This window comes from Astyanax mexicanus, chromosome 23, assembly GCF_023375975.1.
Source record: "Astyanax mexicanus isolate ESR-SI-001 chromosome 23, AstMex3_surface, whole genome shotgun sequence".
In the NCBI taxonomy this organism is placed as follows: domain Eukaryota; kingdom Metazoa; phylum Chordata; class Actinopteri; order Characiformes; family Acestrorhamphidae; genus Astyanax; species Astyanax mexicanus.
In genome coordinates, this window is record NC_064430.1 from 32270141 (window position 1) to 32284143 (window position 14003).

General features: G+C 45.1%; 1 protein-coding gene across 1 annotated transcript in view; it reads right to left on the reverse strand.

Annotated features, from left to right (window-relative positions):
• Positions 1–9763: 9763 nt before the first annotated feature.
• Positions 9764–14003, reverse strand: part of map1aa (microtubule-associated protein 1Aa) — a 68868-nt gene continuing 64628 nt past the window's right edge. Inside the window, exon 7 of the mRNA XM_022665171.2 lies at positions 9764–13999. Coding sequence (XP_022520892.2) covers positions 13844–13999 — 156 coding nt within the window. The 3' untranslated portion in view covers positions 9764–13843. The remainder of the gene's footprint in view (positions 14000–14003) is intronic.

Genomic DNA, 14003 nt, shown 5'->3' on the forward strand with positions numbered 1-14003 from the left:
ACATATCACTGACTTCTCCTGATGTTTTTCATCCATTTGATTTCACCCAAAGTTTAAGTGATTGTTGATCACAATAATTCATCGACTTTTTTCCAAGACGATGTATCCCACAGTCCTTCCAGTTTTTAATAATGTGTTGGACAGTTCTTCACCCAATTTTAGTAGTTTCTGCGAATTTCTTAGATGTTTTCTCCGCTTGATGCATGTCAGTGCTCTTCTTAAACAAACTGACATCTTTTCCATGACTACAGGATGTGTTTTTCAACATGGTTGTTTAAGGAATGAGAAGCAGCTTATGGCACCAATTGTTAGCGGCAGAAAGATAATCGCGCATGCAGTAGTTTCCCAATAAGAGGCTCTCACCTATTTGCTTAGTTTTATTTTTTGGCCAGGCAGTGTATTTACACTAACATTATAGAAATAAAATTTAGACATATTCACTGTCTTCTGAAAATCACACAGCCATTGCCACCTCATTGCAAAGAACTCTCAAAAGATTTGAGAAACAGAATTATTGCTCTACATGAAGATGGAGTAGACTATAAGAAGATTGCCTGAAACAACCGTGAAACTGAGCTTCAGCATGTTGTCTAAGGTCAGTGCTATAATGTCACATAGGTATGAACTGTTTACCCCCCCCCCCCCCCCCCCAAAAAAAAAACATATTTCATATTTTATAACCTGTAGTATTTAAATGTATACTGGTGTAAGTACTTTTTAAGTGTGATCATAAAGGTGCATCTGCATGTATTAAACATCTCAGACACTAGTGTGTGTTACATTAGTCAAATATAGCAATAAATAATTAATATAATTAGCAGTTTATATAATCGTATAATAAGAAAAAAACCCATATAAAAACCCCCATATAAAATGAGACAGTGATCAAATTTAAGACACAAGCTTTGGCTGAACCTGGAAAGTTCAGAGTACTCAGGTTTTGCATGAAATTTGTTATTTAAAGTTTTTTGGTTCATGGTGAGTCTTAAAATCTCTGAAAATTTGTCTTTATTTTTGCTCACAGTGAATCTTTCTCTCACTTGCTACAAGTGGAAATGAGGAGCGCAGACAATAACGTCTCAGTGTCAGTGGTATCAGCAACTACCACCCAAAACCTGATCCGGTTAATGGGGGTGTGGAACAGTGAGGCCTTGTTGGCACAGCCGCCGTACCCAACACTGCGCTTTCATACAGACACAAGAGCTTTGTTTATCTCTGTTAATCATCTATCAGGATTAAAAATGGAGGGGGGGTCTCAAACAAAAAAACGTACATGTGATTCAGATGGTGATGTCATGGCCATGTGCGGTCACTCTTAGCCAGTTCTGAAGGTGGACGCCAGCCAACCTCCCAAAATTCAGCACTGTCCATTGTACTGAGGGACAGTGTTTCAGTTGTCTAAATATCACAACTGAGTGAAAATATTGGCACTACAGTCCTTCAGTGGGAACGGCCTTAAGTAGACTAGTAGAGAAATATACACTATATGTGTATATTATATTTGCTGTGATTATATATGTTCTATAGGTTACAGTATGTTACACATCTCTGCACCTTATCCTCACTATACACTTTATTATACCGTATCGGTACTGCACTGTTTTTTTTTTTTTTGTATTGTCTCGTCTTTTGTATTTATTGTAGTCGTATAGTTTTATGTTGCACTATCGTCACTCCTGCACTTTATGTTGTCTATTGCTTGTTGTTCCATGTTGCAGAGGAATTACGGAGGAACGTAATTTCACTACACTGTGTAGCTGTACTGAGATGTAATGACAATAAAAGCCTCTCGACCTGACTTACCTTGTAATGGATACAGTTGTGCTCAAAAGTTTGCATACCCTAGCAGAAATTATTTTTCCTGTCCTTTCTTCAGGGGATGTAAAAACTTCTGAGCACAACTGTACTGTATATAAAGCTAATTAAGTTACATTTCGATTTCATAACATCCTAATGATTCAACTTCTTTTAGTAAAGTTGTAATTTATAATAAAAGACTTCTATAACTTAATACACTTGAGTAAACTTCACTCCACCCTTTCAAGTTCTTCAGTGATCATATGCACAGGAGCAGGAGAACTGCCTGCTCAACATTGGGTAAGCTATTCTACTTAAATGCAAATTAACATTCTGTAAATCACCTTCACTAAAGTATATTTTAGTTCCTGTATCTTAGTAAATTTGACTTAAATAAGATGGACCATAATAACATACATCTTCCCGACTGGTTCCTGGCATTCACCACCACTAACTCAGCATCAGTGTGTGGTCTTGCCCACACTGATGGTGGGGGAACACACCCAATATGCAAATAAATGATGCCAGAAATCATATGGGTATCAGCTATGGTTGTGTGAACTTCAACACATTGAGTAAATGAAACTGTTTTTTAGGTGCACTTAAACAGCAGACATTAAATAAACATAACTTGAAAATAAGTAAGTAAAATCTACTTTTAAAGTGTTACAGTGTATAAAGCCCCCAGTATTGAGCTGTGGATGAGTAGAACTGTGTTCTCTGGACTGATGGAGCTCCATCCAGTTCTTTTTGGTTTGAGTTATAATAATAATCTGGGGAGGGTGGACACGCAACATTCTGATATCACTAATGCTCTTATAACTGAATGCAATCAACTCCTCACAGCAATGCTTCAAAATCTAATACAGGGGCCCTATTTTAGTGATCTACAGCGCACTGATCATTTGTGATTCGCGCAGATTGATTTAGGGGCGTATCCTGTGTCAGTGGTGCAGCATTTGCGCTCATTTAAGGGAACAGCAATGTTATTTTATTCTTTATTCTGCTTATTGTTTATGTAAAAGCTGGGTTTGCAACACACAGACTTCAAATCATGGAAACCTCTACCTCAATATTTGATTAACTTTGCAGGTCTTTAATCACCTTAAGTTTATTTATCTGCTCTGCCATGCAGTTTGTGTGGCATTTAACAGCACTAAATGAGATTTTAATTAATTAACTAATATATTTTATATTTTAATATGCCAGATATTTACCTGAACACACATCACCTCCAGACCACCACGCCCACCTGCATTAATATTGTGGCGGCTCTGGGTTGTGTGTGTGGCTGCCTGCAGGCATGTTTCTGCTCTCCTGTGTGCGAGGATGACAGGGGTGGGGCATCTCCCTTGGGAGGGGTTATGCAGAGAGGGTGGGCACCACTCTGGATCTGCCATCTGGGAGACACACAGCTGGGTTGGTGGCCTTTGGGCTATTTTAGCTCTGTGGTTGCGGTTTAGCTCTCCTAGTCTTGTTAAAGACTGTAAGTGAGTGGCAAGCCTGTTCAATAAAGGAGCTGTTGAGCATTCAGCATGAGTCTCACGGGTCTTCCTTCCTCTTCCACGCCACATTTGGTGTCAGAAGTGACCCTGCTGGAAGATATTGAGCTGCTGGCAGGGGAAATCGAACGGCTGAGGAGGAAGACAGTGGACCAACGGACTAGAGGCAAGGCTCTCCAGCGGAGTGGACTCGGACCTGACGGCGCCAGCGGGCTGTTCGGAGGTCGTGGCCGGTGAGAGGACGACGCGAGCACGGCGGCGCTGGCTCCCAGAGCGGATGGCGCGAGGACGGCGGTGCCGACTCGCGGAACGGACGGCGCGATGATGGCGGCGCAAGCCTCCGGGATGGCGGGCTTGACGGCTCAACCCCGCCTTACCCCCTACGACGGCAGCGCTAACTGGACAGCCTTCGAAGCTCAGCTTGAGATCGTGGCGGGTGGTGCGGGCTGGACGGACGCCGAGACGGCAGCCAACCTCTGCCTGGCGCTGCGGGGCGACGCGCTGAGGGTACTGATCGAGCTCCCCGCCGAGTGCCGCTGTGAGCTGCCTGAACTGACGCGGGTGCTGAGAACACGTTTCAGCTGCCAACCGTCGGAGGCGGCCGCCAAAATGCTAGTGGTGGACAGACGCCGACAGCAGGGAGAGACACTGGGCGTGCTGGCATCGGAGATGGCCCTGCTAACTCGGCAAGCTTACCCAACGTTTCCGCGAGCGGCCCAGAGGAGGCTCGCGTTGGATCACTTTCTGCGCGCCCTCGAGCCGAGCGAGCTGCGCAAACACGTGAGGCTGGCCGACCAGCAGACCCTGGAGTCCGCGGTGGAGGTGGCGGAGCGGTCCAAACTCATCCTCTCAAGCCATCCTGGACCGTGGGGGGCATCGCCGGTTGCCCGTGATTCGCAGAGGTGGGGTCGGAGCCGGTCTGATGCCCAACTGGAGTGCTGGCGCTGCAGGGGGCGTGGCCACAAGCGAGCGCACTGCAGCCGGCCAGGAAACGGAGCCGGGACCACCCAGTGAGGGTTACGGTGGCCCCAGGAACGCTATGCTTACCCTCGGGATCTGATTCCGGAACTGCCGGACTCAGCGGCTATTTCCTGAAATGCACATTGAATGGAGTGACGGTGAACGTGCTGGTGGACACGGGCTCGTCAGTCTCACTGATACGGCCCGAGCTAGCGACGGAGGTAGCGGCCGAGTTTGTGACTGACAACAGCCAGCGCATCGCTCTCTCTTCAGTCACCGGGGATCCTATAGGTTTACTAGGATTAACGGAGTTGACGATTGATGTCGGCAAGGGGCCCTTTCAACAACAGTTCTGGGTAGGACGCATCAACGACCCGTGCATTCTGGGCAAGGACCTGCTCTCACGCGTCGGAGCTATCATTGACTGTGCACAGGGCTCGGTGCTGGTGACTGGACTCCATGTAGAGATACGCGACGAGTTAGGGGTAAGTGAACTGGTGGGAGGGAATGTGTGTGATTCGGTGCGTGATACAGTAGAGGGTCCGCTGGATGCGGGGTTGAGTGTAGATCCGATAGAGGAGATGCTGGAGCTCCTACCCGCTCCCCAGGATCGACGATACGCTGGACCAGCTGTCTGGCTCAGCCTGGTTCAGCTCGTTAGACCTGAGGAGCGGATATTGGCAGGTGCCCCTTGCGGCGGGGGATAGGGAGAAAACCGCTTTCTCGCTCGGCTCAGCCCTATGGCATTTCACGGTGCTTCCATTCGGATTGTGTAACTCGCCGGCTACTTTTGAGCGTCTTATTGAGCGTGTTTTATGCGGGGTTCCGCGGTCGTGCTGCCATTTATTTGGATGATGTCTTGGCGCACGGAACCGACTTCGACTCCGCACTGTCTCACCTTGAAATGGTGCTCGGCGCGATTCAGGTGGCTAACCTAAAGCTCAATCCGGCAAAGTGTAATCTGCTAAGGCAGCGCATGAGCTTCCTGGGCCACGTAGTGAGCGGTGCTGACGTGGAAACCGATCCCAAAAAGACGGAGGCGGTCCATGACTGGCCCACACCGCGAGACGCAAAAATGGTTCGCAGCTTCGTGGGGCTCGCCTCGTATTACAGGCGGTTTATTGGGGGGTTCGCGGACGTGGCAGCGCCGCTTCATGCTCTGACTAAGCCTAGTGTGAAATTCCGCTGGTCTGACGAGGCGGAGCGGGCATTCGAGGAGCTAAAAAGCCGCCTGCGCAATGCTCCGATTCTAGCGTATCCGAAGGTGTCTGAGAGTTTCATTGTGGATACTGATGCGAGCGACCACGGCCTCGGAGCAGTCCTGTCGCAGGTTCAGGACGGCTCCGAGCGCGTAATAGCGTACTATAGCCGCCGCCTGGACAAGGCGGAGCGCAACTATTGCGTAATGCGCCGGGAACTACTCGCAGTGGTCGAAAGCCTTAAACATTTTCGAGCGTACGTGTATGGGGTGCCCTTTCTGCTGCGCACTGACCACGCCTCGCTACAGTGGCTCATTTGTTTCTGCGAGCCCGAGGGCCAACTCGCGCGCTGGTTATCTAGACTCCAGGAGTTTCGTTTTGAGGTTGTGCACTGCCCGGGCCGTGGCCACAGTAACGCGGATGCTTTGTCGCGCCGGCCGTGTGTGGCCGCCGACTGCAAACATTGTGCTTGTGCTGAGGAGAAATCTGCTGAGACTGCACGCTGCGCTGCAATCTCCGGGGATGTTACTGGCGCTGTCGGGTTGGCTCAGGTGTCCGTAGAGCAGCTCCGCGATGCGCAACGGGTGGATCGCGAATTATCGTGGGCAGTATACGCGCTCAGTGCGAACATCACACCGTCGTGGGGGCAGGTGGTGCCGCTGGGCCCGATTGCTAAGGCGTTGCGCTCCAACTGGGCTAGTTTTAGTTTGTCCGACGGCGTGCTGCGCCATACCTGGGAGGATCCGGCGAACGGGCGGCGCGTTTTTCAGGTGGTGGTACCGCGGGCGCTTAGGGGATCGGTCCTACGGGGAGTTCATGGGTCACCTGGGGCTGGGCACTTTGGTGTCACCAAGACTCTGAAGCGCCTGAGGCAACGCTTCTATTGGCCTGGGTGTAGAACCGACGTGGAACTCTTCGTGCACTGCTGTGACGTGTGCGCTGCCAAGAAGGGCCCCTCGAGGGCGCCCCGTGCCCCACTTCACCCTTACCAGTGCGGCAGCCCGATGGAGCGTGTGGCCGTGGACGTGCTGGGCCCCTTTCCGGTGACGGACTCTGGAAACCGCTTTGTTCTGGTGGCGATGGACTATTTCACGAAGTGGCCAGAGGCCTACGCGGTGCCAGACCAATGGGCGGTCACTACTGCGGATATCCTGGTGCGGGAGTTCTTTTGCAGATTCGGGGTTCCGGAAGAACTGCACAGCGACCAGGGGAGAAATTTCAAGTCGGAGGTCATGGCGGAGGTCTGCCGCATCCTGGGAATCCATAAGACCAGGACGACGCCCCTTCATCCGCAGAGTGACGGACTGGTGGAACGTTTTAACTGCACGCTGGCGGCGCAGTTGGCCATGGTGTCGGACAAGAACCAGCGTGACTGGGACAGGCACCTGCCGGTAGTGCTGCTGGCCTGTCGCTCCGCTGTGCAGGAGACGACAGGATTCACGCCGGCTCTGCTTATGTTCGGGCGCGAGCTGAGGACGCCGGTCTCCCTGGCTTTTGGGGCGCCTCCTGACGGGGGCGGGTACGCTTCGGACACGCCCACTTTTGTCTCGGACCTTATGTCTTCGCTGGAATTAGCACACCGTCTAGCGCGCTCCAACCAGTCTGCTGCCGGACAGAAGCAGCTGCTGCTTTGGGGACCCGTTGGCCCCGTTGGGGACCCGTTGGCGGTGGGGGCGAGGGTTTGGCTATATAACCCTCAGCGGAAGAAGGGACTGTGCCCGAAGCTCCAGTCGGCCTGGGTGGGTCCGTGCTTGGTGCTGTCCAGGCTGGGGGAGGTGGTGTATAAGATCCGGTGGGGAAGACGCACTATGATTGTGCACCGTGATAGGCTGGCCCCCTATAGGCCGAGACTGTCGGACACTGTGGACGGTGGTGCGGAGCCTGCTGGCCTTGCACTCGTGCCTGACCTGAACTCTGGCTCTTCGGAGCCGCTGGCAGGCGGTGCCGTGCCCGGCCCCTCCAGGCTGCCGCGGGCGCGGAGGCCGCCCGCCCGCCTTAATGACTTTGTTTGCGACTGATTGTTAAAAAAAAAAAAAAAAAAGTTCTGTTGTACACGGGGTTTGTGTTGGGTTGGTGGGGTCGCCGGGACGGCTGACCCTTGGGAGGGGGGCTATGTGGCGGCTCTGGGTTGTGTGTGTGGCTGCCTGCAGGCATGTTTCTGTTCTCCTGTGTGCGAGGATGACAGGGGTGGGGCATCTCCCTTGGGAGGGGTTATGCAGAGAGGGTGGGCACCACTCTGGATCTGCCATCTGGGAGACACACAGCTGGGTTGGTGGCCTTTGGGCTATTTTAGCTCTGTGGTTATGGTTTTAGCTCTCCTAGTCTTGTTAAAGACTGTAAGTGAGTGGCAAGCCGGTTCAATAAAGGAGCTGTTGAGCATTCAGCATGAGTCTCACGGGTCTTCCTTCCTCTTCCACGCCACAATATATTATCAAACTCCACCGTTATTTTAAGGACACGTGCGCAAGCATGAAAATAGACTGTTGATGGAGTGTAAGATAGCGATGTATGACAGGGCCCTGAGTCTTTAAGTCTTCTCCGGACAGTAGAGACAGTTGCTCCAACGAGAGGAGGATAAACTCTTTTTATTGGACTTGATTTCAGAAGAAACGATGACCATGATCAGGTGTCCCTGTAGTGTTAGAGAGTAATATGATCTTCAGTGCAGTTGAGGAGAAGCTGCTGACCGCAGTCTGTCTCCAGTCTGAGCTTTTACAGCGTCTCACTGTGTCCTGTACTCCACCACCCCCTCCAGAGCTTCTGTATCTGAAGTCCTGTGGGGTTCAGAGTAATGATCAGATTATATGATGCCTGTGCATTTAACTGAATTTCAGCAGATTCACCCTCATCCAGTTACAGAGCTTCATCTCAAGGACTCGTTTCCTGCTCTCTGCTCTCTCTCTCTCTCCGCTGGATCCAGTTACAGCCTCGATACTGTACTGTGGGTCAGATTATATACATTTCCCCTGCTGTTTCTCTTTACCCCTTTACACAGTTCTTTTTAGTTTACTTCCAGGTATTTTCACCTCACATTGTAACTTCTGCCTTCCATTTATCTCAAAGTTCAGAGCTGGATATGATGTAACACCTGAGCTGACCACGTTACAGATCATTTTACCCAAACTGCTTCACCACAACTGGTTTAAGGAGTATTTATCAGTGCTTTATGGGGAATGTTTATGTCTCTGGTTGGTATTGTGCTGTTTTAAGTCCCCCAACCTTACCTTAAAGATTTTCAAGATATGGAAAATACATAATGCATTTTTTAAAATCAAAATTTAATAGAACTGAGAGTCTTTACCTTTTTTTTTTTACTAGTACATAGATCTACATTGTATTAAAATGGGGTTTGTCTCTTTAACTCTTAAAAAACAGGTTAGTTGATTATTTTTAAAATTCTACTCTTTTCCCTAATTTAGCTATGCCGATTACCCCCCCACCCCCCCTCACCTGTATATCCCCCATCACCAAGAGAACTTAGCCTAGCTGCACACATAAACCTAATTCTCCTCTTCTATATTAAGACAGAAAACATTATATATATGTGAAGCCAGATGTTCAAGACACAAAAGAAGAATTTTATGGTTAATGCATGATTTTGCAAAATATGTTCCCATCAACTGCTTGACAGTCAATCTGCGATCATACCTGAGGAGGTAAATGTATTTTCTCAAAGGTTAAACAAATTTGATCTACAATTAAATTAAATTATCAAAAATTTCAAATTTGTATTTTTTTTTTCATAAAAAATGATTCACCTGCGATAAATGTAATTCTGCGTATCCAAACAGCATGTAATTATGTGCACTGGTAGAAGTTGTACAGTACAGTGTGTAGGACTGATTTAATGAGACATTATTAGATAGAAGTGATAATAAACTGTACAATAATATCGCTCTACTACTGATGATGAACTCAGTTGGTGAGGACTTTCCCAGTAGGAAATCTGATACAGTGTGTTTGGGTGTTTCATTGTTGATTTTCTTATTTGAAACTTGCACATTCTGATATCAGAGGTCAAATTTACAGTATAATTCTGTGAGTAAAATAGATTTGTTCCTTCAGTAATTCCGCCTATAAAACATCATCATCAGACTCCGCCCTTTAATCATAACAGTAATAGTAAAAGCATCGTAACAGTAATATTTGCTAATTTCCCAATCACCGGGCGTCACATTCTCGTTCTGTGTCTCTCATGTCTGTCTCTGTGTTTCCTCCCCTCCTGTTTGTAACCTTTCTCTTCCATGCCTGTGTGTTCCTTGTAAGAGTGTTTTACTCATCAAACAACACAAAAAAACAAAAGCATTATAATTTTTCAACAACTGTATTTTAATGGTGATCACCAGGTTTACCATTTTACAACAAATCTGTAGATCTTCTACATTAAGAGAAATCCAAAATAAAGAACAGAATATTGCACACAAAATAAAGGAGGAAAACACAGAGCAAATAATAACTTAGAAAAGAAGAAAACTAATAAATCTGAAGAAAAAAGTACACAGTTTGTTCATGTTTAAAACACCGCACAGAGAAAATGAGAGCGCGGCCGGGTTATATGTGCCATCGAGACCATTGAGACACTTAGCATTTAAATATATATCTTTAAAATAGCACTTGGTTTAATATCGTTATTCAACTAGAACATTTAAGATCACATGCAGAAACTAGCTAGACTCCAACGGAATGCAATATCTGGATGGTCTGAATACGGTATGATGTGAAAAACTGAGGGACGCTCTGCACGGCTCACTGATCAGCTCTTCATCTTTTATCTTCAGTTCAGAAAACAGAGGGATATAAACAATGGATATAAAGTGTGATCAGTGATTTGGTCACATGATCTGGCAGTCAGGTACATGGGTTGGTGTTTTTGTATAGAAGTGTAATGCGCTGTTGGAAGTTGAAGCAGTGAGTCTATGGGGACGTGAGGACATTCAGGACAATGAGTTCAGTATAATGTTAGCATCGTTATCACTTGTTAGCACTTTAAAAATCCTCAGCAGCTCAAAAGTTCTTTCACACAGTAAACATCTTATAAACGATCGCCCAGATCCCCAGACTGAAGAGCCACTCGTGCTCTGTGGTCCTTTCCTTTTCAATCAATCATAAACGATATGATTAATTAATTAATCAACCTATCAATGCTGTTGATGTTGCTTTTTATCTTGCATGTTATGTTTTATTTTGGTCCATATGTTCTCTGAATTTACAAAAACGATGGTCATTTTTACCAATCCAAAACAACAAATAAATGTATAAAAATGACTGTTTACATGCACTCAATAATCCAGTCAGAATCAGGTTTCTGCGGTTATCTGATTATTTAATTGATCATGTAAAACCTTTTTGTTTCTGTAATCCACAAACGAGGTTAACAGCTCCACAGCTGGACAACAGCTTTGCAGTCACGACAACCTCAGACTCAGTGTGAAAGGAATCGTTATTATAGGTGGGTCACTTTTATAATGTATGTCATTTTTGAAAGTTTGTAAAAATCTGTGTGAACTCAATCAATTCATCCAATAAAGAGCCGGATTTGATTTTGCTCAGTAATCAAATCTCTCAGCACATATTTACACAAGTGCGTTAAAATGTGTTCATGTGATTACTGACTGATATCGTATTCACCGCTGTTCCCTGGTTATTAACTTCATGTAAACACACTGTACTGTGAGGTACCAAATCTTTGTTTCTTTATTGGCAGTAATATACAGTACAGTACATGCACGCATGCTGTACAGGCCTACAGTTTTAAAAAATATTATTATTTTGTCTTTTGGAAAAGGAAATAAGCTTCATTCAAACTGGCATATCTTATATTTCTAGTAGTAGCCAATTTACGTCTTTTTTACATACTTTTTGACGTACATTTGATTTGGCAGTTGTTCTTTACACTGTTTAAAACTTTCATGATGAATGGACCGATAGAAATGCTTTAAAATGTTTTTTTTTTATTTTTGCTTAACAGCAATGATGTATTCATTTTGTACCAAAGCCAAAAGTAAACCGGCAGTAAAAGTACGATTGTAGTTAAATGCCACAATGTGCTTATTTATTATTATTATTCCAGCAATATAAACACACTCCCATCCTGTAACTGTACGGAGTTCAATAAAACTCTACTGTCGTAATTCCGTGCACTCCCGGCCTCTGCATGTCACCTTACACAGGTTTATACTATTTAATATACCACAGATCAGAACGCTCAGTATCCTCAGTCTCTCTATTGCTTATTCCTTTGGCTTTGACTCAAACAGCTTCAGTCTCGCTCTTTATTTTCCTTTAACTCCATCTAATGAAGAATCCTGCGAGCTGTATTTACAATGCATTTAAAAAGGAAATGAAATCAAACTGAATTAAAGTGCAGGTAAATCTCATGTCTGCAACTGGGCAACACTTAAAATACAATGTAACAAAATAATGATTACAGGACTTTTTTACTCTTCTGTAAAATCTAAAAATAATGATTAACTCTTTTAGTGTACACCTCTTACATCACGTTTATATCATCAGTGAACATCGACTTAGCCTAGCTGCACACATAAACCTAATTCTCCACTTCTATATTAAGACAAAACAGTATATCAGACAAATCTCGCATCATATGTTTTAGATCCTACTTGATTTAGCGAGGTAGGGCTGGACGATTGGGCCAAACTTTATATCTTAATATATTTCTTTATTTTGTTCGATTTAAAATAATTTCTGATAATGATACAGAAAAACTGCAGAGAGCCCACAACTGAACTGAACCCACAAACCTCTCAAAAATGAGTTTAACTATTAATGTAATGCATGTCAGTCAGTAACAGATGCTGTAAATAATATATATATATATTAAAATGTTGGAAAGATTTTATATCACAATATATATATATATACATATATATATATATATATATATATATATGTATATATATATATATATATATATATATATATATATATAATACTGTACTGTATGTGCTATAGAAGGATTCTCAGAATTAGTGTGTGTGATGAATCTGGATAGTGGTCAGAGGATGATGTATCTCTGAAAGTTAGGTACTTGATTAAGATTGCCTGTGTACTGCACGTGTGTGAGAGAAAGACAGAGAGACGCAGGGGGGCTATCTATGTTCACTGTCATACCAAAACCTTATATCTCCATTTTTGACTTTTGAACATAATAAAAAATCACTTCAAAAAATCTGGCAGTAGTATTTTTTTTATATTGTATCCAAATTTCATGAATGAACCAATAGAAATGCTCTGAAAAGACATGGAATAACATAATATTTTCATGTCAATACCCCTTCATCTGTAAAGTCAACATTTTGTGGATACAAGGTTTTTTTTAATGACAGAGATAAGATGTATATGTGGTCATATCAGAATATTATTACCAATATGAACTTGAATGAACTTGGCCTGGGATGTGACACGCAGATGCCACGTGCCATTGTGCTGCAGCACTCAGGGAGCAGTGGTGTACAACTCGGGTAGCAAACCAACCATGTCATCAATAGCCCAGTGCTCTAACCACTGAGCCCCATGAACGTGTTTTACATTTCCCTGCTGAGAAAGCTGGTGTCAACCAGTCTAAGGCACCCATGGAACAAAGAGGGTTAAGTTCCTTGCCCTTGGGTACAGCAGTGGTAGTTAAGGAGCCTTGGGTATTGAGCTCACATCCATGGTATTAATGCCCCAGCACCCACTAACCTACTAGAACTCATCTTGAAAACTGCTTGTGGGTTCTAAATGTTCTAGAGCCAAGCTGAGAGCTCGTACCTAAAGTAATTCCCAAAGGCATTACAGTGGTGTCCCAGGTAACCCTAGTGCCTCCAGATACCTTCCATATCCCTAAAGTCATCCAAGCCAATGGTGGTTACTCCCACTGTTACACGATTAGGCAGGTAGGTGGTGTTAATATTGTGATATAACTGTGTGTGATTATGTATGCACATTAAGGTCAGAAGCTGTTTGGGGAAAAATTATGCATAAATCTCATTAAAAGATAAGGTAAGCTTGTGCTTTGATAAACTCGAACTGCTTAAGTTAAATCAAGAATAGTGAAGTGGAGCAAAGTAAAGATGCACCCAAACTGGCCAAAACAAGAAGATTGCCATTGTATTCCTTACTTATCCAGGCTTAAAGGGAGATACTGTTTTAAGAATGGAGTTAAAGTTAAAGGCACATCTTCCACCTAGTTAGTGTTTTTCTGTTGCTATCATAATATGCTCAGTAAAGTTAGGGTTTGGTTAAAGTCGGGACCTTTAATCAGACAGACAGGTAGGACATTAACAGGGCTGAATGCTGACTAACAGCTTGTACACGGAATAACCCACAAATAAGGCTATAAGGGAGCGTTTGAGTAAAAGTGTGAACCCGGGAGCCGTGCCAGAGTTAGAACTCAATCTTGCAGGCGGGGAAAGATTCGTCCTGCATTACAACCGTACTGCTGCTGGCCAGCACCATAATGTTCAGCTCCTGCTGCTTCTCGTGGGTCTGCTGGTACCATTCTCTCATCACTTCAGTGTCGTGGGTCGGGATCAGTGTCACCTAA